The sequence below is a fragment of the Pelobates fuscus genome, chromosome 13 (assembly GCF_036172605.1).
Source record: "Pelobates fuscus isolate aPelFus1 chromosome 13, aPelFus1.pri, whole genome shotgun sequence".
NCBI classification, from domain to species: Eukaryota; Metazoa; Chordata; class Amphibia; order Anura; family Pelobatidae; genus Pelobates; species Pelobates fuscus.
This window is the reverse complement of record NC_086329.1, coordinates 2,713,508-2,738,171: the sequence shown is the minus strand read 5'-3', so window position 1 is coordinate 2,738,171 and position 24,664 is coordinate 2,713,508. Positions and strand designations below refer to the sequence as shown.

General features: G+C 41.3%; 1 protein-coding gene across 1 annotated transcript in view; it reads right to left on the bottom strand.

The window, feature by feature from the left end:
• Positions 1 to 7,053: 7,053 nt before the first annotated feature.
• PPP1R14D (protein phosphatase 1 regulatory inhibitor subunit 14D) overlaps positions 7,054 to 24,664 on the bottom strand; it is a 38,953-nt gene continuing 21,342 nt past the window's right edge. Inside the window, exons 3-4 of the mRNA XM_063439530.1 lie at positions 8,237 to 8,269; positions 7,054 to 7,279 (exon numbers count right to left, since the gene is read on the bottom strand). Of these exons, the coding sequence (XP_063295600.1) occupies positions 7,211 to 7,279; positions 8,237 to 8,269 (102 nt within the window). The 3' untranslated portion in view covers positions 7,054 to 7,210. The remainder of the gene's footprint in view (positions 7,280 to 8,236; positions 8,270 to 24,664) is intronic.

The window sequence follows — 24,664 nt, the reverse complement described above, 5'->3', positions numbered from 1 at the left end:
GTTTACATGGGATACCTTCCGAAATTATTTCTGATAGAGGTTCCCAATTTGTTTCACGTTTCTGGAGATCTTTCTGTTCTCAATTGGGCATCAAATTGAATTTTTCTTCTGCTTATCACCCTCAGTCTAACGGAGCTGCTGAACGTACCAATCAAAAAATTGAACAATATTTGCGTTGTTTTGTCTCCGAACATCAGGACGATTGGGTCGGTTTGATTCCTTGGGCAGAGTTCGCACACAATAATCTTGTTTGTGATTCCACTCGTTCTAGCCCCTTTTTCATGAATTATGGCTTTCATCCTTCCATTCTTCCCTCGGTCTCTCCTTCCCAAGGGGTACCGTCGGTTGATGTTCATGTTGCCAATCTGAGGAAGTTGTGGGATCAGACTCGACAAATTCTCCTACATAATTCCATGTTGTTCAAGAAACACGCTGATAAACGCAGAAGGGCGGCTCCTGTTTTTGTTCCTGGTGATAGGGTATGGTTGAGTACAAAAAACATTCGTTTAAAAGGTTCCTTCTATGAAGTTCGCGCCTCGTTACATTGGCCCTTACAGGGTCCTGGCTCGTATTAACCCGGCTGCGTATCGTCTAGTACTTCCATCTGCCTTACGCATCCCTAACTCTTTTCATGTTTCCTTGCTGAAACCGTTAATTTGCAACAGATTTTCCTCCACTGTTTCCTCTCCCCGTCCTGTTCAGGTTGAGGGCCAGGAGGAGTACGAGATCAACTCCATCATCGATTCTCGAATTTCTCGAGGGAGGTTACAGTATCTTGTCGACTGGAAGGGATATGGTCCTGAGGAGAGGACTTGGGTACCTCAGGAGGATGTTCATGCTCCTCGCCTCCGCAGGACTTTTCACTCCCGCTTTCCATCTCGTCCCGGATGCTTCCGCCCGGTGGGCGTTTCTGAGGGGGGGGGGGTACTGTCAGGGTACCTGTAGTCTCTACCTCTGATAAGAGGAGAGACTTAGACGTTTTCCCGTTCAGAAGGGCTGTTTCCTCCGTTCCTCGCGGTCCCTCCGGTCGGTTACACGCCGGCCGCGAGGGATCCACGCCCTTTTATGACGTGACGCTCAGTAGCCGACGTCATGACGCCAAGCCGGCTCGACCTGTCACTCAAACCCTGAACACGAACCAGGACTCGTCGGGGGTGTGATTACCTCCTAGAACCGGGGTATTTAATAGAGCTTGCCGCATTTGCTCATTGCCCTGTCGTGGTTCTAGCCAGTCTAGTCACTCAGTGCTCTTGTATGTCTATTGTCTCTTTGGTTCTGACCCGGCTTGTTTGTATTACTCTGCTTATCTCTGTTATCCTTTGACCCGGCTTGTCTCTCGCTTACCTGTCTTCTCGTTCCCTCGACCTCGGCTTGCCTCTGACCATTCTCTACTTACTCCTTACGTTAAGTCCGGCCATTCTAAGGTCCGGTATACGTACCTACTACACTTTGTACTCTGCGTGTTGGATCCCTGTCCCGATCCTGACAATATGGCCCTGTGCGTGTCGGTGGACAGTGGGCCTTTATATGGCCCTGTGCGTGTCGGTGGACAGTGGTCCTTTATATGGCCCTGTGCGTGTCGGTGGACAGTGGGCCTTTATATGGCCCTGTGTGTGTCGGTGGACAGTGGGCCTTTATATGGCCCTGTGCGTGTCGGTGGACAGTGGGCCTTTATATGGCCCTGTGCGTGTCGGTGGACAGTGGGCCTTTATATGGCCCTGTGTGTGTCGGTGGACAGTGGGCCTTTATATGGCCCTGTGTGTGTCGGTGGACAGTGGGCCTTTATATGGCCCTGATGCAAAATAGAACAAAAAAAGGTTGCGCCTAAAATATACAGTAAAACATATAAGAGTGTATATAATAAATAATATAAAATAATACAATTTAATATTAAATATTAAATGAAATATAAATGGATAATTGGCAATAGTCCAAAGCACTTATCATAAGTCCATAATGGTAGATGCCGTGTATAAGAACAGGGATCCTGAGGCGTAAAATGGGGTGTGTCTTCACAAAGGTGTCCTTGAAATCCAGTGAAGTAATATGTGAAGAAAAAAACAAGAGGAACTCCAATGGCACAGTATATAGATGAATAAAATGGTAAATAAAATAAAAGTAGTCTTACTCACACTTTTCAGAGCTAGAACCTAGCTCTGATATAACGCACGTGAAGTGGAATAATCCCCACTCAAGGATATGCAGAGTAATATTGATTGGCGAGTATCTGGCTCAGATTCAACGTCCAAGTTGGTATTATTCGACCCAGGGAGATAAAATAAAGTATATAGTGCTCTCTGTATAGTAATTAAAAGGTATAAAAAGAGAATAAATATACTACTCACAGTATATAGAGCAGGCTTGTACTGCTCAATGTAGGCGCTTGGGTGGTATCATCCCCACCTAAGGATTCTTTAGGCTTCTCGTCAGGTAGATAGTATATGTATAGTCCGGTGAAAAAGAAATCAAAATGGCTATAAAATGTTTTATGCCAAAGTATTTTCTTTATTGTAAAGTAATAAAATTAATATCTATTAATATAGTAAAGTAATATATAATAAAGTAATAAAATTAATATCTATTAATAGGTAGATATTAATTTTATTACTTTACAATAAAGAAAATACTTTGGCATAAAACATTTTATAGCCATTTTGATTTCTTTTTCACCGGACTATACATATACTATCTACCTGACGAGAAGCCTAAAGAATCCTTAGGTGGGGATGATACCACCCAAGCGCCTACATTGAGCAGTACAAGCCTGCTCTATATACTGTGAGTAGTATATTTATTCTCTTTTTATACTTTTTAATTACTATACAGAGAGCACTATATACTTTATTTTATCTCCCTGGGTCGAATAATACCAACTTGGACGTTGAATCTGAGCCAGATACTCGCCAATCAATATTACTCCGCAAATCCTTGAGTGGGGATTATTCCACTTCACGTGCGTTATATCAGAGCTAGGTTCTAGCTCTGAAAAGTGTGAGTAAGACTACTTTTATTTACCATTTTATTCATCTATATACTGTGCCATTGGAGTTCCTCTTGTTTTTTTCTTCACATATTACTTCACTGGATTTCAAGGACACCTTTGTGAAGACACACCCCATTTTACGCCTCAGGATCCCTGTTCTTATACACGGCATCTACCATTATGGACTTATGATAAGTGCTTTGGACTATTGCCAATTATCCATTTATATTTCATTTAATATTTAATATTAAATTGTATTATTTTATATTATTTATTATATACACTCTTATATGTTTTACTGTATATTTTAGGCGCAACCTTTTTTTGTTCTATTTTGCATCATTTCTTATCATTAGGGGATTATAGGGGACTCCCCTTTAAGGATTGCAGCCTTACTATTATTATTTTCTTGTGTGGCAATTTAGCGCTGATTTTTTCTCTTTCCACTTTATATGGCCCTGTGTGTGTCGGCGGACAGTGGGCCTTTATATGGCCCTGTGTGTGTCGGCGGACAGTGGGCCTTTATATGGCCCTGTGTGTGTCGGTGGACAGTGAGCCTTTATATGGCCCTGTGTGTGTCGGTGGACAGTGAGCCTTTATATGGCCCTGTGTGTGTCGGTGGACAGTGGGCCTTTATATGGCCCTGTGTGTGTCGGTGGACAGTGTGCCTGTGTATGGGAAAGTGAATTTCAAACTTAAGATCAAATAGCCAAACGGGAAACATTTTCAAAGTCAGCAATCCATTGATTTCAGTTACTCTGGCCTTTCAATTCCCCTTGGATCCCTACTTTAGTAAATAACTCTGTAACAATTTACAAGGACACCGTTTAGCTGAGAGGTTTCAGGAGTTTCCTGGACCAATAGGACCTCACTGTAGAAGCTGCAAATACTGACCGGCTCTGGAAAGAGCAGTATCTTTCTATGTGATATTTTGAATTTCTAATGAATTCTCTGTGCTAAAACGGTGCGCACTTATCGAAAAAGCTAATTTTTCTTATTGGGTGCGTTCCAGCAATTCCTGAGTTAATGAGTAAACCGGGCTCCATCACTGAATCCAGATTCCTTGGTCATGGAGCTGGACCTGCTCATACAGTCACGTAACCGCTATAGTATTTACCGCTTACATATTAAAGATTTCTGTCACAAACCTTGGTACTCTGTCACTTTCAAAAATGTGATTCTAGTTTCAGCTTAAATACATTTCCTTTATTTCCATCGAATGCAACAACTGTGTAACATAAACACAAAATACATGGCTCCTAGTAAAGGGACAGTCGCACCATGTGTGGCCACCTGTCTGTGTCTTGTCCGTGGTTTTCGTTATCTTGGCAGCTTAGTGCTGATTTTAATAGATAACATAATTCCTAAAACTCCCTGACTGTCAGACACTAATGGTCACTGAGACGCTGACAGTCACTTAGACAGAAATAGTCAAGCAGACACGAACAGTCAGACATGAACAGTCACGCAGACTGTTCAATGAGAGGCTGTGTTTGGAGTATTCCTGGCTTCAGCACACAGACTGCCTGTGGTGAACAGAACCATGCCACGGGCTCCTGGAGGAGACTGCGTGCTAGACTCCTGCCACAGGACTATGGCCCCCTGCAATAGACTTTGGCTAATATACCTTAATAAAAAGGCTGTGTTCGTGCAATTGGGATTATATGGCTCGGGAACCGAACAGCCGCACGAACCAGAGGCCAACTGGTTGCTTCTTAAGCCCTATTGATAATTGTAGCAATTTCCACTACAGTGTTCTAAGTGTTTGTCTGAGTGACCGCATTTTGTATGAACGACCACAAGGTGGCGACCATCTTGTTCCCGTGAAAGCAGGCAGCGGTATTTGGGCATGAATTAAAATCGGACAAAGAAACTCCCGAACACAACTGGACTTCCATCACCGCCTGCATTCGGTTCTACCCCACTTAGAAAGGCACTGTTCAGTGGAAACATTCCTACGAAAAAGGGGAACAGGCTACACAAGTAATTTTAAGTATTCCGTTTGATACTTTATGTACTTTTTGTGCTCCCGAAAAAAGACCGAACGTTAGCCCTGATTTCCTGTTTTGGGTTAGGACCATGTGCACGGTCGGTCAAATAAGTGACTTCTATCAGATCCCTGAACCAATCTGGGTGATTTTTGGATATGTTGGTCACCCAGATCAGGGCTATCAGGGGATGTGAGTTTTGTGGGGTTTCATGTGTTTTGGTGGTGCTTTTGGGGTTTGTTAAATTGTATGTTTTTTTGCCTGATAGATAATTTAATTATAATTTTTTTGTGCTAAGGTAATTATCTCTCAGGCACAGGGGAGGAGTGTGTGGAATGTTTGCTTGTAACTAGTCTCCTCTCAGGTCCAGTGGGGAATGCCCCTGGATTGTGATTAAGGAAACCCCTTGCATGTGGAGTTACATAAAAGGCCGTTTGTGGCTCCCAATTAACCAGATGACTTACCAGCATAGAGCCTCGTCTCATGTGTGGGGGGAATTGCTATATCACTAGCTCTTGTAAGAGCTACACTGCTATACCTGCTATACTCTCTTGGAGGAGAGGTCTTCTCACAGGGAACTGGATCCAGGAGTTTGGTCCAGGGTGAGAAGGGACAGCGAGACCCCAGCCAAGCTACGGGGGCTAAGGGGCTATGGTGGTTATGGTGTCCGGTGGAGTACTTTGGGTACTCTGCGACAGCTAGGAAGCACGATTGGCAGAGGTACCCAGTCGGGGTGCCGGCGGTCCACCACACTGCTCAAGGAGAGGTCTGTGTTTGAATTATTTCCAGCTCCAGTATGTAGACTGCCCAATAAGAGGCTCGTGTTTGGAGTATTCCCAGCTACAGCATGCAGACTGCCTAATGAGAGGCCTGTGTTTGAAGTATTCCCCGCTCCAGCACGCAGACTGCCCAATGAGAGGCCCGTGTTTGGAGTATTCCCAGCCACAGCACGCAGACTGCCCAATGAGAGGCCCGTGTTTGGAGTGTTCCCGGCTCCAGCACGCAAACTGCCCAATGAGAAGCCCGTGTTTGGAGTATTCCCAGCTACAGCACGCAGACTGCCCAATGAGAGGCCTGTGTTTGGAGTGTTCCCGGCTCCAGTACGCAGACTGCCCAATGAGAAGCCCGTGTTTGGAGTATTCCCGGCTCCAGCCCGACCACAACCCCCTTGTGTGGCTAAACCGGGTAGCTGGTGACAACCCCAGGCTATTACGGTGGAGCCTAGCCCTTCAGCCCTATAACGTTACGATGCAATACTGTCCGGGGAAACAAAACGGTAATGCGGATGGTCTGTCCCGACAGACTAGATTTATATCAGTAATAAAATGACAAACTGATATTAAAATGTCACCCCATGTGACCCTCACTGAATCCAATTCTCCATCTGTCTCACCCCCAAAATACTTGCATTACATTAAAAAGATGGGGGCCGTGAGTTCCCCCCTTGTTTTATGCCTTTTGAGCTCTTGGGTGTATATTGGGAGCTGCACAATTTTCCAATTCGAGCTGTAATGATACAATAAATATAAGGTATAAAATCATAATGAGCTGCAATATTACAACGAGCTGTAATAACACAATACACTATAATAATACAATAACCTGTAATAATACACTGAGCTGTAATAATACAATGAGCTGTAACAATACAATAAGCTGTAAAAATACAATAAGCTACAATAATACAGCTGGGATGACTTTAAGATGTAATGATACATTAAAATGAAATAATTCAATCAGCTACAGTGATATATTAATTTGTAGTGGTTATGGTAGTTGACATTCCATTCAGTGTAACATTGTTTATTTTATTCTCCACTGTAGATAATACACAGTAACAGTGGAGTGAGGAAACCCCCGTGAGTTTTGCGCCAAGGGAGAGGAATTTGGAAGTGTTGAATGTTTGTTACCTATTCAGAATGTCCTGATGGTCAATATTAAATTACATCCGCCATCACAAACTTTAAGGTTCTATAAACGAAGGTTCACTCTGGGCCCCGCCTAGGGCGGCGAGCAGCACAATCTGCATGTTCTATTCTTCTCACAGTTTGTTTTTATCGCGTTGATATTTCCCTAAAGTTAGTATTGCATATTCTGTCCAGCGCTACGAGCCGCCATGATAATTCTGCATTTCGAGCGATCTGCTGCTGGGAATATGTCAAGTTGGAGAACACCGAACGTCCAGAACAAAAGGTAGCAAGAAATGCTGCGGGAGGGAACGCTGAGGGCTGTACGTACATTATTTGCGCTGTAGAGCTTCAATCTTGCGTAATCCCTGAAGACGATCCAAGAGCTCTGTGGTGAATTCCTGTAACACAGAGGATGAGATGAAATATTATATAATAAAAGAGATTGTTTATTAGGTCTTGGAACATCGAAAAATTACTACAAAAAATACTTTCACGTTGTTTATTGCGGGATATGATGGTGCTATAAAATTTCTGATAACAGTCAAATTTGAATAATGAAATTCTACATTAAATTAGGTGCATTCTATTGCGTAAACTGGGACGTGATTACTATAAAACACATCTGTTCAATTTCCCCAAATAAGTCAAACACATTGAAATCCTCCTCAGTCTGTGACGGGGTAATCAGGCTGTTTGGCAGTTTACATGATATAATATTGACAATAAGAGTTGGACGGGGGGGGGGGGGGGGTTACAGCGGACATGTCACCTTCAGGGGTCTTTGCATATTTTGCAAGTGGACAGATTTTAATGTGGTTCCAGTGGCCGCAATATGGAGGGGAGGTGAGTTTTACATCGATAGAGCAACACTGAAGTATATGGAGCATCCCACAAAACCACAGGATCCCCATTGACAGAGCCTGATAATTACCAATTCACTGGGAATTCAAATTTCAGACCAAAATAGACTGAACACAGAACTGTCTTGGAGAAATTCACTTAAATAACTATTTTGTGCTAAATTTTGAAATCCTTGTAGTTCTCACTTTATTGGATACCCCTGGAAGTGCTTTTCCACATACAATTCCCGTGCCCAGGTGGCGTGTGAATGTTTTCTAACTTATAATAGCCATACTCTGAAACCATGGTGATTCCCTGGAACTCAGAATGTGGGGAATGACAGAATACATTCACTTACATCACATAAATCGGGGAGAATTAAGTATTTGAATAATGCAATCACTGAATATCACAAACACTTTGTTATTATGTATCTTCGATGTGTCAGTGTGTGAAATGAGAGCCAGACTCACTATGTTTTAATCTCAGCAGTTAGTCAGAGCGAGGATACTCACTTCTATTGGCCGAGTGCACTCCTCGAGGATATCCTGAAAGAGAGAAAATAATGTCAACAGTAAGGTCAAAAGAATATCCAAAGAAATAAGTCTTGAATTATAGGCAATGTGTTCGTTGTGAAGTGAAAGCGTTTGAGCCCCGGATCCTTCTAGTGAAAAAAAAAAGGGCTGATCGTGACACCTCTTTCCTGTCTCTCTGTCTCAGCTTAGATCTTGTTTAGTCACTGTTACTGAGATAATATATCCCATTTACCCCAAATAGCCATGTTTCCAGTCACCGTTACTGAGATAATATATCCCATTTACCCCAAATAGCCATGTTTCCAGTCACCGTTACTGAGATAATATATCCCATTTTACCCCAATAGCCATGTTTCCAGTCACCGTTACTGAGATAATATATCCCATTTTACCCCAATAGCCATGTTTCCTGTCACCGTTACTGAGATAATATATCCCATTTACCCCAAATAGCCATGTTTCCAGTCACCGTTACTGAGATAATATATCCCATTTTACCCCAATAGCCATGTTTCCAGTCACCGTTACTGAGATAATATATCCTATTTTACCCCAATAGCCATGTTTCCAGTCACCGTTACTGAGATAATATATCCCATTTTACCCCAATAGCCATGTTTCCTGTCACCGTTACTGAGATAATATATCCCATTTTACCCCAATAGCCATGTTTCCAGTCACCGTTACTGAGATAATATATCCCATTTTACCCCAATAGCCATGTTTTCTGTCACCGTTACTGAGATAATATATCCCATTTTACCCCAAATAGCCATGTTTCCAGTCACCGTTACTGAGATAATATATCCCATTTTACCCCAATAGCCATGTTTCCAGTCACCGTTACTGAGATAATATATCCCATTTTACCCCAAATAGCCATGTTTCCAGTCACTGTTACTGAGATAATATATCCCATTTTACCCCAATAGCCATGTTTCCAGTCACCGTTACTGAGATAATATATCCCATTTTACACCCAATAGCCATGTTTCCAGTCACCGTTACTGAGATAATATATCCCATTTTACACCAAATAGCCATGTTTCCTGTCACCGTTACTGAGATAATATATCCCATTTTACCCCAATAGCCATGTTTCCAGTCACCGTTACTGAGATAATATATCCCATTTTACACCCAATAGCCATGTTTCCAGTCACCGTTACTGAGATAATATATCCCATTTTACACCAAATAGCCATGTTTCCTGTCACCGTTACTGAGATAATATATCCCATTTTACCCCAATAGCCATGTTTCCAGTCACCGTTACTGAGATAATATATCCCATTTTACACCCAATAGCCATGTTTCCAGTTACTGTTACTGAGATAATATATCCCATTTTACCCCAATAGCCATGTTTTCTGTCACCGTTACTGAGATAATATATCCCATTTTACCCCAATAGCCATGTTTCCAGTCACCGTTACTGAGATAATATATCCCATTTTACCCCAAATAGCCATGTTTCCCGTCACCGTTACTGAGATAATATATCCCATTTTACCCCAATAGCCATGTTTCCAGTCACCGTTACTGAGATAATATATCCCATTTTACCCCAAATAGCCATGTTTCCAGTCACCGTTACTGAGATAATATATCCCATTTTACCCCAATAGCCATGTTTCCAGTCACTGTTACTGAGATAATATATCCCATTTTACCCCAAATAGCCATGTTTCCTGTCACCGTTACTGAGATAATATATCCCATTTTACCCCAAATAGCCATGTTTCCAGTCACTGTTACTGAGATAATATATCCCATTTTACCCCAAATAGCCATGTTTCCAGTCACCGTTACTGAGATAATATATCCCATTTTACCCCAATAGCCATGTTTCCAGTCACCGTTACTGAGATAATATATCCCATTTTACCCCAAATAGCCATGTTTCCAGTCACCGTTACTGAGATAATATATCCCATTTTACCCCAAATAGCCATGTTTCCAGTCACCGTTACTGAGATAATATATCCCATTTTACCCCAAGAGCCATGTTTCCAGTCACCGTTACTGAGATAAAATATCCCATTTTACCACAATAGCCATGTTTCCTGTCACCGTTACTGAGATAATATATCCCATTTTACACCCAATAGCCATGTTTCCAGTCACCGTTACTGAGATAATATATCCCATTTTACCCCAATAGCCATGTTTCCAGTCACCGTTACTGAGATAATATATCCCATTTTACCTCAATAGCCATGTTTCCAGTCACCGTTACTGAGATAATATATCCCATTTTACCCCAATAGCCATGTTTCCTGTCACCGTTACTGAGATAATATATCCCATTTTACCCCAAATAGCCATGTTTCCAGTCACCGTTACTGAGATAATATATCCCATTTTACCCCAAATAGCCATGTTTCCAGTCACCGTTACTGAGATAATATATCCCATTTTACCCCAATAGCCATGTTTCCAGTCACCGTTACTGAGATAATATATCCCATTTTACCCCAATAGCCATGTTTCCAGTCACCGTTACTGAGATAATATATCCCATTTTACCTCAATAGCCATGTTTCCAGTCACCGTTACTGAGATAATATATCCCATTTTACCCCAATAGCCATGTTTCCTGTCACCGTTACTGAGATAATATATCCCATTTTACCCCAAATAGCCATGTTTCCAGTCACCGTTACTGAGATAATATATCCCATTTTACCCCAAATAGCCATGTTTCCAGTCACCGTTACTGAGATAATATATCCCATTTTACCCCAATAGCCATGTTTCCAGTCACCGTTACTGAGATAATATATCCCATTTTACCCCAATAGCCATGTTTCCTGTCACCGTTACTGAGATAATATATCCCATTTTACATCCAATAGCCATGTTTCCAGTCACCGTTACTGAGATAATATATCCCATTTTACCCCAATAGCCATGTTTCCAGTCACCGTTACTGAGATAATATATCCCATTTTACCCCAATAGCCATGTTTCCAGTCACCGTTACTGAGATAATATATCCCATTTTACCCCAATAGCCATGTTTCCAGTCACCGTTACTGAGATAATATATCCCAATTTACCCCAATAGCCATGTTTCCAGTCACCGTTACTGAGATAATATATCCCATTTTACCCCAATAGCCATGTTTCCAGTCACTGTTACTGAGATAATATATCCCATTTTACCCCAATAGCCATGTTTCCAGTCACCGTTACTGAGATAATATATCCCATTTTACCCCAATAGCCATGTTTCCAGTCACCGTTACTGAGATAATATATCCCATTTTACCCCAATAGCCATGTTTCCAGTCACCGTTACTGAGATAATATATCCCATTTTACCCAAATAGCCATGTTTCCAGTCACCGTTACTGAGATATTATATCCCATTTTACCCCAAATAGCCATGTTTCCAGTCACCGTTACTGAGATAATATATCCCATTTTACCCCAATAGCCATGTTTCCAGTCACCGTTACTGAGATAATATATCCCATTTTACCCCAATAGCCATGTTTCCAGTCACCGTTACTGAGATAATATATCCCATTTTACCCCAAATAGCCATGTTTCCTGTCACCGTTACTGAGATAATATATCCCATTTTACCCCAATAGCCATGTTTCCAGTCACCGTTACTGAGATAATATATCCCATTTTACCTCAATAGCCATGTTTCCAGTCACCGTTACTGAGATAATATATCCCATTTTACCCCAATAGCCATGTTTCCAGTCACCGTTACTGAGATAATATATCCCATTTTACCCCAATAGCCATGTTTCCAGTCACCGTTACTGAGATAATATATCCCATTTTACATCCAATAGCCATGTTTCCAGTCACCGTTACTGAGATAATATATCCCATTTTACACCCAATAGCCATGTTTCCAGTCACCGTTACTGAGATAATATATCCCATTTTACACCCAATAGCCATGTTTCCTGTCACCGTTACTGAGATAATATATCCCATTTTACACCCAATAGCCATGTTTCCAGTCACCGTTACTGAGATAATATATCCCATTTTACCCCAATAGCCATGTTTCCAGTCACCGTTACTGAGATAATATATCCCATTTACCCCAATAGCCATGTTTCCAGTCACTGTTACTGAGATAATATATCCCATTTTACCCCAATAGCCATGTTTCCAGTCACCGTTACTGAGATAATATATCCCATTTACCCCAATAGCCATGTTTCCAGTCACCGTTACTGAGATAATATATCCCATTTTACCCCAAATAGCCATGTTTCCAGTCACCGTTACTGAGATAATATATCCCATTTTACCCCAATAGCCATGTTTCCAGTCACCGTTACTGAGATAATATATCCCTTTTTACCCCAATAGCCATGTTTCCAGTCACCGTTACTGAGATAATATATCCCATTTTACCCCAATAGCCATGTTTCCAGTCACCGTTACTGAGATAATATATCCCATTTTACCCCAAATAGCCATGTTTCCAGTCACCGTTACTGAGATAATATATCCCATTTTACCCCAATAGCCATGTTTCCAGTCACCGTTACTGAGATAATATATCCCTTTTTACCCCAATAGCCATGTTTCCAGTCACCGTTACTGAGATAATATATCCCATTTTACCCCAATAGCCATGTTTCCAGTCACCGTTACTGAGATAATATATCCCATTTTACCCCAATAGCCATGTTTCCAGTCACCGTTACTGAGATAATATATCCCATTTTACCCCAAATAGCCATGTTTCCAGTCACCGTTACTGAGATAATATATCCCATTTTACCCCAATAGCCATGTTTCCAGTCACCGTTACTGAGATAATATATCCCTTTTTACCCCAATAGCCATGTTTCCAGTCACCGTTACTGAGATAATATATCCCATTTTACCCCAATAGCCATGTTTCCAGTCACCGTTACTGAGATAATATATCCCATTTTACCCCAATAGCCATGTTTCCAGTCACCGTTACTGAGATAATATATCCCATTTTACCCAAATAGCCATGTTTCCAGTCACCGTTACTGAGATAATATATCCCATTTTACCCCAATAGCCATGTTTCCAGTCACCGTTACTGAGATAATATATCCCATTTTACCTCAATAGCCATGTTTCCAGTCACCGTTACTGAGATAATATATCCCATTTTACCCCAATAGCCATGTTTCCTGTCACCGTTACTGAGATAATATATCCCATTTTACACCCAATAGCCATGTTTCCTGTCACCGTTACTGAGATAATATATCCCATTTTACCCCAAATAGCCATGTTTCCAGTCACCGTTACTGAGATAATATATCCCATTTTACACCCAATAGCCATGTTTTCAGTCACTGTTACTGAGATAATATATCCCATTTTACCCCAATAGCCATGTTTCCAGTCACCGTTACTGAGATAATATATCCCATTTTACCCCAAATAGCCATGTTTCCAGTCACCGTTACTGAGATAATATATCCCATTTACCCCAAATAGCCATGTTTCCAGTCACCGTTACTGAGATAATATATCCCATTTTACCCCAATAGCCATGTTTCCAGTCACCGTTACTGAGATAATATATCCCATTTTACCCCAATAGCCATGTTTCCTGTCACCGTTACTGAGATAATATATCCCATTTTACCCCAAATAGCCATGTTTCCGGTCACCGTTACTGAGATAATATATCCCATTTTACCCCAATAGCCATGTTTCCAGTCACCGTTACTGAGATAATATATCCCATTTTACCCCAATAGCCATGTTTCCTGTCACCGTTACTGAGATAATATATCCCATTTTACCCCAATAGCCATGTTTCCAGTCACCGTTACTGAGATAATATATCCCATTTTACCCCAATAGCCATGTTTCCAGTCACCGTTACTGAGATAATATATCCCATTTTACCCCAATAGCCATGTTTCCAGTCACCGTTACTGAGATAATATATCCCATTTTACCCCAAATAGCCATGTTTCCAGTCACCGTTACTGAGATAATATATCCCATTTTACACCCAATAGCCATGTTTCCAGTCACCGTTACTGAGATAATATATCCCATTTTACCCCAATAGCCATGTTTCCAGTCACCGTTACTGAGATAATATATCCCATTTTACCCCAATAGCCATGTTTCCAGTCACCGTTACTGAGATAATATATCCCATTTTACCCCAATAGCCATGTTTCCAGTCACCGTTACTGAGATAATATATCCCATTTTACCCCAATAGCCATGTTTCCAGTCACCGTTACTGAGATAATATATCCCATTTTACCCCAATAGCCATGTTTCCAGTCACCGTTACTGAGATAATATATCCCATTTTACCCCAATAGCCATGTTTCCAGTCACTGTTACTGAGATAATATATCCCATTTTACCCCAATAGCCATGTTTCCCGTCACCGTTACTGAGATAATATATCCCATTTTACCCCAATAGCCATGTTTACAGTCACCGTTACTGAGATAATATATCCCTTTTTACCCCAATAGCCATGTTTACAGTCACCGTTACTGAGATAATATATCCCATTTTACCCCAATAGCCATGTTTCCTGTCACCGTTACTGAGATAATATATCCCATTTTACCCCAATAGCCATGTTTCCAGTCACCGTTACTGAGATAATATATCCCATTTTACCCCAATAGCCATGTTTCCAGTCACCGTTACTGAGATAATATATCCCATTTTACCCCAATAGCCATGTTTTCTGTCACCGTTACTGAGATAATATATCCCATTTTACCCCAAATAGCCATGTTTCCAGTCACCGTTACTGAGATAATATATCCCATTTTACCCCAATAGCCATGTTTCCAGTCACCGTTACTGAGATAATATATCCCATTTTACCCCAAATAGCCATGTTTCCAGTCACCGTTACTGAGATAATATATCCCATTTTACCCCAAATAGCCATGTTTCCTGTCACCGTTACTGAGATAATATATCCCATTTTACCCCAATAGCCATGTTTCCAGTCACCGTTACTGAGATAATATATCCCATTTTACCCCAATAGCCATGTTTTCTGTCACCGTTACTGAGATAATATATCCCATTTTACCCCAATAGCCATGTTTCCAGTCACCGTTACTGAGATAATATATCCCATTTTACCCCAAATAGCCATGTTTCCCGTCACCGTTACTGAGATAATATATCCCTTTTTACCCCAATAGCCATGTTTACAGTCACCGTTACTGAGATAATATATCCCATTTTACCCCAATAGCCATGTTTCCTGTCACCGTTACTGAGATAATATATCCCATTTTACCCCAATAGCCATGTTTCCAGTCACCGTTACTGAGATAATATATCCCATTTTACCCCAATAGCCATGTTTCCAGTCACCGTTACTGAGATAATATATCCCATTTTACCCCAATAGCCATGTTTTCTGTCACCGTTACTGAGATAATATATCCCATTTTACCCCAAATAGCCATGTTTCCAGTCACCGTTACTGAGATAATATATCCCATTTTACCCCAATAGCCATGTTTCCAGTCACCGTTACTGAGATAATATATCCCATTTTACCCCAAATAGCCATGTTTCCAGTCACCGTTACTGAGATAATATATCCCATTTTACCCCAAATAGCCATGTTTCCTGTCACCGTTACTGAGATAATATATCCCATTTTACCCCAATAGCCATGTTTCCAGTCACCGTTACTGAGATAATATATCCCATTTTACCCAATAGCCATGTTTTCTGTCACCGTTACTGAGATAATATATCCCATTTTACCCCAATAGCCATGTTTCCAGTCACCGTTACTGAGATAATATATCCCATTTTACCCCAAATAGCCATGTTTCCCGTCACCGTTACTGAGATAATATATCCCATTTTACCCCAAATAGCCATGTTTCCAGTCACCGTTACTGAGATAATATATCCTATTTTACCCCAAATAGCCATGTTTCCAGTCACCGTTACTGAGATAATATATCCCATTTTACCCCAAATAGCCATGTTTCCTGTCACCGTTACTGAGATAATATATCCCATTTTACCCCAATAGCCATGTTTCCAGTCACCGTTACTGAGATAATATATCCCATTTTACCCCAATAGCCATGTTTTCTGTCACCGTTACTGAGATAATATATCCCATTTTACCCCAATAGCCATGTTTCCAGTCACCGTTACTGAGATAATATATCCCATTTTACCCCAAATAGCCATGTTTCCCGTCACCGTTACTGAGATAATATATCCCTTTTTACCCCAATAGCCATGTTTACAGTCACCGTTACTGAGATAATATATCCCATTTTACCCCAATAGCCATGTTTCCTGTCACCGTTACTGAGATAATATATCCCATTTTACCCCAATAGCCATGTTTCCAGTCACCGTTACTGAGATAATATATCCCATTTTACCCCAATAGCCATGTTTCCAGTCACCGTTACTGAGATAATATATCCCATTTTACCCCAATAGCCATGTTTTCTGTCACCGTTACTGAGATAATATATCCCATTTTACCCCAAATAGCCATGTTTCCAGTCACCGTTACTGAGATAATATATCCCATTTTACCCCAATAGCCATGTTTCCAGTCACCGTTACTGAGATAATATATCCCATTTTACCCCAAATAGCCATGTTTCCAGTCACCGTTACTGAGATAATATATCCCATTTTACCCCAAATAGCCATGTTTCCTGTCACCGTTACTGAGATAATATATCCCATTTTACCCCAATAGCCATGTTTCCAGTCACCGTTACTGAGATAATATATCCCATTTTACCCCAATAGCCATGTTTTCTGTCACCGTTACTGAGATAATATATCCCATTTTACCCCAATAGCCATGTTTCCAGTCACCGTTACTGAGATAATATATCCCATTTTACCCCAAATAGCCATGTTTCCCGTCACCGTTACTGAGATAATATATCCCATTTTACCCCAATAGCCATGTTTCCAGTCACCGTTACTGAGATAATATATCCCATTTTACACCCAATAGCCATGTTTCCAGTCACCGTTACTGAGATAATATATCCCATTTTACCCAAATAGCCATGTTTCCAGTCACCGTTACTGAGATAATATATCCCATTTTACCCCAAATAGCCATGTTTCCAGTCACTGTTACTGAGATAATATATCCCATTTTACCCCAAATAGCCATGTTTCCAGTCACCGTTACTGAGATATTATATCCCATTTTACCCCAATAGCCATGTTTCCTGTCACCGTTACTGAGATAATATATCCCATTTTACACCCAATAGCCATGTTTCCAGTCACCGTTACTGAGATAATATATCCCATTTTACCCCAATAGCCATGTTTCCAGTCACCGTTACTGAGATAATATATCCCATTTTACACCCAATAGCCATGTTTTCAGTCACTGTTACTGAGATAATATATCCCATTTTACACCCAATAGCCATGTTTTCAGTCACTGTTACTGAGATAATATATCCCATTTTACACCCAATAGCCATGTTTTCAGTCACTGTTACTGAGATAAAATATCCCATTTTACACCCAATAGCCATGTTTCCAGTCACCGTTACTGAGATAATATATCCCATTTTACCCCAATAGCCATGTTTCCAGTCACCGTTACTGAGATAATATATCCCATTTTACACCCAATAGCCATGTTTTCAGTCACCGTTACTGAGATAATATATCCCATTTTACCCCAATAGCCATGTTTCCAGTCACCGTTACTGAGATAATATATCCCATTTTACCCCAATAGCCATGTTTCCAGTCACCGTTACTGAGATAATATATCCCATTTTACCCCAATAGCCATGTTTCCTGTCACCGTTACTGAGATAATATATCCCATTTTACCCCAATAGCCATGTTTCCAGTCACCGTTACTGAGATAATATATCCCATTTTACCTCAATAGCCATGTTTCCAGTCACCGTTACTGAGATAATATATCCCATTTTACCCCAATAGCCATGTTTCCAGTCACCGTTACTGAGATAATATATCCCATTTTACCCAAATAGCCATGTTTCCAGTCACCGTTACTGAGATAATATATCCCATTTTACCCCAATAGCCATGTTTCCTGTCACCGTTACTGAGATAATATATCCCATTTTACCCCAAATAGCCATGTTTCCAGTCACCGTTACTGAGATAATATATCCCATTTTACCCCAATAGCCATGTTTCCAGTCACCGTTACTGAGATAATATATCCCATTTTATCCCAATAGCCATGTTTACAGTCACCGTTACTGAGATAATATATCCCTTTTTACCCCAATAGCCATGTTTCCAGTCACCGTTACTGAGATAATATATCCCATTTTGGGGGGCGGAGTCTGACCGCTGAGGCGAGCAGACGTGCAGGGAAGGGGCTCCCTGCGGGCCAGCGACAAAACAAGCGAAACCGACGGCAATATAGCCCACAGACCCCCCAAAGTGTGCTACCCACGTCGGGGACACACCGAGGAACCGGGGGATACCCTCCTGACGCCGAACGGGGCATACAGCCCAATAATCAATCTGAGGCCTGCGGGAGATGGAGACGGGGAGAGGCGGCCGCTCTCTCCGGAGCCAGAAAACCCAGCAAACACCATTAGCCACTGAACCCCCCCCCCCCCTATGGACCGGTGGGGGTCATCCCGGTCCCCGCAAGGCAAGCGGACGAGCGACGGTAAACGAGTATACTACATTGGCAGGCACACAAGTCAAGCGAGGCGCGCCCAAAATGGCCGCCCAAGAAGGATCACGGAGGAGATCCACGTGCACCCATACACTGCCTTCCTCTTTGGAGGCCCTAGACTGGCTGTGCTCGGCATTCCATAAACTTCTGTGCGGCAGGGGTATACCCTACCTTCACGCAGCTAGGGCGGTGACAGGGTGGATTCGACCGGTGACCCGCAGACGCTACTATGGAGACCCACTGCAGGTAACCCGCTCACAGAAATTCCAAGCGGTTCCCGCGGGGGAGAAACTCACACAGAGGAAGTGTACTGGGCCCCACACATCGCCCCAACATAAGCTAAAGCAGCAGCAAAGATACCGGCACACAAGACCTACCTCTGTCCACCGCGACGGTCTGCCGACACCCTTCTCTTCCACAACCCGCGGGCCTTACCAGATCCACATGCCGAGCCTGAATCCTAGAGGCATGGAACACCTCCCTGACCTGCTGAACCGCGGGATGCACCGCCACATGCCGGATTCCTGGCACACCGCCGCAAACAAGCTTCGGACACCCCGGGTACCAAGAACTCACAAGGCCAGCGAGTGGCTCCCAGAAGGGATTGGATAAGCCCAGGCACTAGCCCAGAGTTCGTCAGGCACACCAAGTTACAGCGTGCCTCCCCCACCTGGACTCTTTACACAAGAACTGCACCCTACATTCTAGCTGAACGTAATGTACTAACCGCTGAACAACTATCGTTTATCCCCTTTGCAGCACCTCTAGCACTGTTACCTACGCCCAAACCGTGCACCCAGTGCCTTTACCAGGAACGCTCTCCTCCTCATCTAAGCGTGGTTTTCTGCCTTAATAACTTCGCATGTCTCATTATAAAATGCCAATGCTACACGTATTGCTCAGAGTTTGATCTCTGATTGATATTGTTGTTCACTTGTTACACAAGCCTGTTTGTTATAGGTTCCCAAGCAGACATCTTATTTCGTTTAGCGTGCTTAATTTTTTGTATATTGTACCCAAGCAGACATCATATTTCGTTTAGCTTGCTTAATTTTTTGTATATTGTACCTTAAATCACTATAAGCGGAGTCATTGCATCTTAGATTAACCAACACATAAAAATAAAACCTAGGCATTGTCTAGCAGGAAATGTAGTAACGCTGTATGAACCCTAACCTGTATACCACTATTGCATTTCCCCTCTCTATGTTCTGTACCCCACTGCATATGCCTTAATAAAATAAAGATTGACTAAAAAAAAAAAAAAAAAAAAATATCCCATTTTACCCCAATAGCCATGTTTCCAGTCACCGTTACTGAGATAATATATCCCATTTTACCTCAATAGCCATGTTTCCAGTCACCGTTACTGAGATAATATATCCCATTTTACCCCAATAGCCATGTTTCCAGTCACCGTTACTGAGATAATATATCCCATTTTACCCCAATAGCCATGTTTCCAGTCACCATTACTGAGATAATATATCCCATTTTACCCCAATAGCCATGTTTCCAGTCACCGTTACTGAGATAATATATCCCATTTTACCCCAATAGCCATGTTTCCAGTCACCATTACTGAGATAATATATCCCATTTTACCCCAATAGCCATGTTTCCAGTCACCGTTACTGAGATAATATATCCCATTTTACCCCAATAGCCATGTTTCCAGTCACCGTTACTGAGATAATATATCCCATTTTACCCCAATAGCCATGTTTCCAGTCACCGTTACTGAGATAATATATCCCATTTTACCTCAATAGCCATGTTTCCAGTCACCGTTACTGAGATAATATATCCCATTTTACCCCAATAGCCATGTTTCCAGTCACCGTTACTGAGATAATATATCCCATTTTACCCCAATAGCCATGTTTCCGGTCACCGTTACTGAGATAATATATCCCATTTTACCCCAATAGCCATGTTTCCAGTCATCGTTACTGAGATAATATATCCCATTTTACCTCAATAGCCATGTTTCCAGTCACCGTTACTGAGATAATATATCCCATTTTACCCCAATAGCCATGTTTCCAGTCACCGTTACTGAGATAATATATCCCATTTTACCCCAAATAGCCATGTTTCCAGTCACCGTTACTGAGATAATATATCCCATTTTACCCCAAATAGCCATGTTTCCTGTCACCGTTACTGAGATAATATATCCCATTTTACACCCAATAGCCATGTTTCCAGTCACCGTTACTGAGATAATATATCCCATTTTACCCCAATAGCCATGTTTCCAGTCACCGTTACTGAGATAATATATCCCATTTTACCCCAATAGCCATGTTTCCAGTCACTGTTACTGAGATAATATATCCCATTTTACCCCAATAGCCATGTTTCCAGTCACCGTTACTGAGATAATATATCCCATTTTACCACAATAGCCATGTTTCCAGTCACCGTTACTGAGATAATATATCCCATTTTACCCCAATAGCCATGTTTCCTGTCACCGTTACTGAGATAATATATCCCATTTTACCCCAAATAGCCATGTTTCCTGTCACCGTTACTGAGATAATATATCCCATTTTACACCCAATAGCCATGTTTCCAGTCACTGTTACTGAGATAATATATCCCATTTTACCCCAAATAGCCATGTTTCCTGTCACCGTTACTGAGATAATATATCCCATTTTACACCCAATAGCCATGTTTCCAGTCACCGTTACTGAGATAATATATCCCATTTTACACCCAATAGCCATGTTTCCAGTCACCGTTACTGAGATAATATATCCCATTTTACCCCAATAGCCATGTTTCCAGTCACCGTTACTGAGATAATATATCCCATTTTACCCCAATAGCCATGTTTCCAGTCACCGTTACTGAGATAATATATCCCATTTTACACCCAATAGCCATGTTTCCAGTCACCGTTACTGAGATAATATATCCCATTTTACCCCAATAGCCATGTTTCCGGTCACCGTTACTGAGATAATATATCCCATTTTACCCAAATAGCCATGTTTCCAGTCACCGTTACTGAGATAATATATCCCATTTTACCCCAATAGCCATGTTTCCTGTCACCGTTACTGAGATAATATATCCCATTTTACCCCAAATAGCCATGTTTCCAGTCACCGTTACTGAGATAATATATCCCATTTTACACCCAATAGCCATGTTTCCAGTCACCGTTACTGAGATAATATATCCCATTTTACCCCAATAGCCATGTTTCCAGTCACCGTTACTGAGATAATATATCCCATTTTACCCCAATAGCCATGTTTCCAGTCACCGTTACTGAGATCATATATCCCATTTTACACCCAATAGCCATGTTTTCAGTCACTGTTACTGAGATAATATATCCCATTTTACCCCAATAGCCATGTTTCCAGTCACCGTTACTGAGATAATATATCCCATTTTACCCCAATAGCCATGTTTCCTGTCACCGTTACTGAGATAATATATCCCATTTTACCCCAAATAGCCATGTTTCCAGTCACCGTTACTGAGATAATATATCCCATTTTACACCCAATAGCCATGTTTCCAGTCACCGTTACTGAGATAATATATCCCATTTTACACCCAATAGCCATGTTTCCAGTCACCGTTACTGAGATAATATATCCCATTTTACACCCAATAGCCATGTTTCCAGTCACCGTTACTGAGATAATATATCCCATTTTACCCCAATAGCCATGTTTCCAGTCACCGTTACTGAGATAATATATCCCATTTTACACCCAATAGCCATGTTTCCAGTCACCGTTACTGAGATAATATATCCCATTTTACCCCAATAGCCATGTTTCCAGTCACCGTTACTGAGATAATATATCCCATTTTACCCCAATAGCCATGTTTCCAGTCACCGTTACTGAGATAATATATCCCATTTTACCCCAATAGCCATGTTTCCAGTCACCGTTACTGAGATAATATATCCCATTTTACCCCAATAGCCATGTTTCCAGTCACCGTTACTGAGATAATATATCCCATTTTACACCCAATAGCCATGTTTCCAGTCACCGTTACTGAGATAATATATCCCATTTTACCCCAATAGCCATGTTTCCAGTCACCGTTACTGAGATAATATATCCCATTTTACACCCAATAGCCATGTTTCCTGTCACCGTTACTGAGATAATATATCCCATTTTACACCCAATAGCCATGTTTCCAGTCACCGTTACTGAGATAATATATCCCATTTTACCCCAATAGCCATGTTTCCAGTCACCGTTACTGAGATAATATATCCCATTTTACCCCAAATAGCCATGTTTCCTGTCACCGTTACTGAGATAATATATCCCATTTTACACCCAATAGCCATGTTTCCAGTCACTGTTACTGAGATAATATATCCCATTTTACCCCAAATAGCCATGTTTCCTGTCACCGTTACTGAGATAATATATCCCATTTTACCCCAAATAGCCATGTTTCCTGTCACCGTTACTGAGATAATATATCCCATTTTACACCCAATAGCCATGTTTCCAGTCACCGTTACTGAGATAATATATCCCATTTTACCCCAATAGCCATGTTTCCAGTCACCGTTACTGAGATAATATATCCCATTTTACCCCAATAGCCATGTTTCCAGTCACTGTTACTGAGATAATATATCCCATTTTACCCCAATAGCCATGTTTCCAGTCACCGTTACTGAGATAATATATCCCATTTTACCACAATAGCCATGTTTCCAGTCACCGTTACTGAGATAATATATCCCATTTTACCCCAATAGCCATGTTTCCTGTCACCGTTACTGAGATAATATATCCCATTTTACACCCAATAGCCATGTTTCCAGTCACTGTTACTGAGATAATATATCCCATTTTACCCCAAATAGCCATGTTTCCTGTCACCGTTACTGAGATAATATATCCCATTTTACACCCAATAGCCATGTTTCCAGTCACCGTTACTGAGATAATATATCCCATTTTACCCCAATAGCCATGTTTCCAGTCACCGTTACTGAGATAATATATCCCATTTTACCCCAATAGCCATGTTTCCAGTCACCGTTACTGAGATAATATATCCCATTTTACACCCAATAGCCATGTTTCCAGTCACCGTTACTGAGATAATATATCCCATTTTACCCCAATAGCCATGTTTCCAGTCACCGTTACTGAGATAATATATCCCATTTTACCCCAATAGCCATGTTTCCAGTCACCGTTACTGAGATAATATATCCCATTTTACCCCAAATAGCCATGTTTCCTGTCACCGTTACTGAGATAATATATCCCATTTTACCCCAATAGCCATGTTTCCAGTCACCGTTACTGAGATAATATATCCCATTTTACCCCAAATAGCCATGTTTCCTGTCACCGTTACTGAGATAATATATCCCATTTTACACCCAATAGCCATGTTTCCTGTCACCGTTACTGAGATAATATATCCCATTTTACCCCAATAGCCATGTTTCCAGTCACCGTTACTGAGATAATATATCCCATTTTACCCCAATAGCCATGTTTCCAGTCACCGTTACTGAGATAATATATCCCTTTTTACCCCAATAGCCATGTTTCCAGTCACCGTTACTGAGATAATATATCCCATTTTACCCCAAATAGCCATGTTTCCTGTCACCGTTACTGAGATAATATATCCCATTTTACCCCAATAGCCATGTTTCCTGTCACCGTTACTGAGATAATATATCCCATTTTACACCCAATAGCCATGTTTCCAGTCAC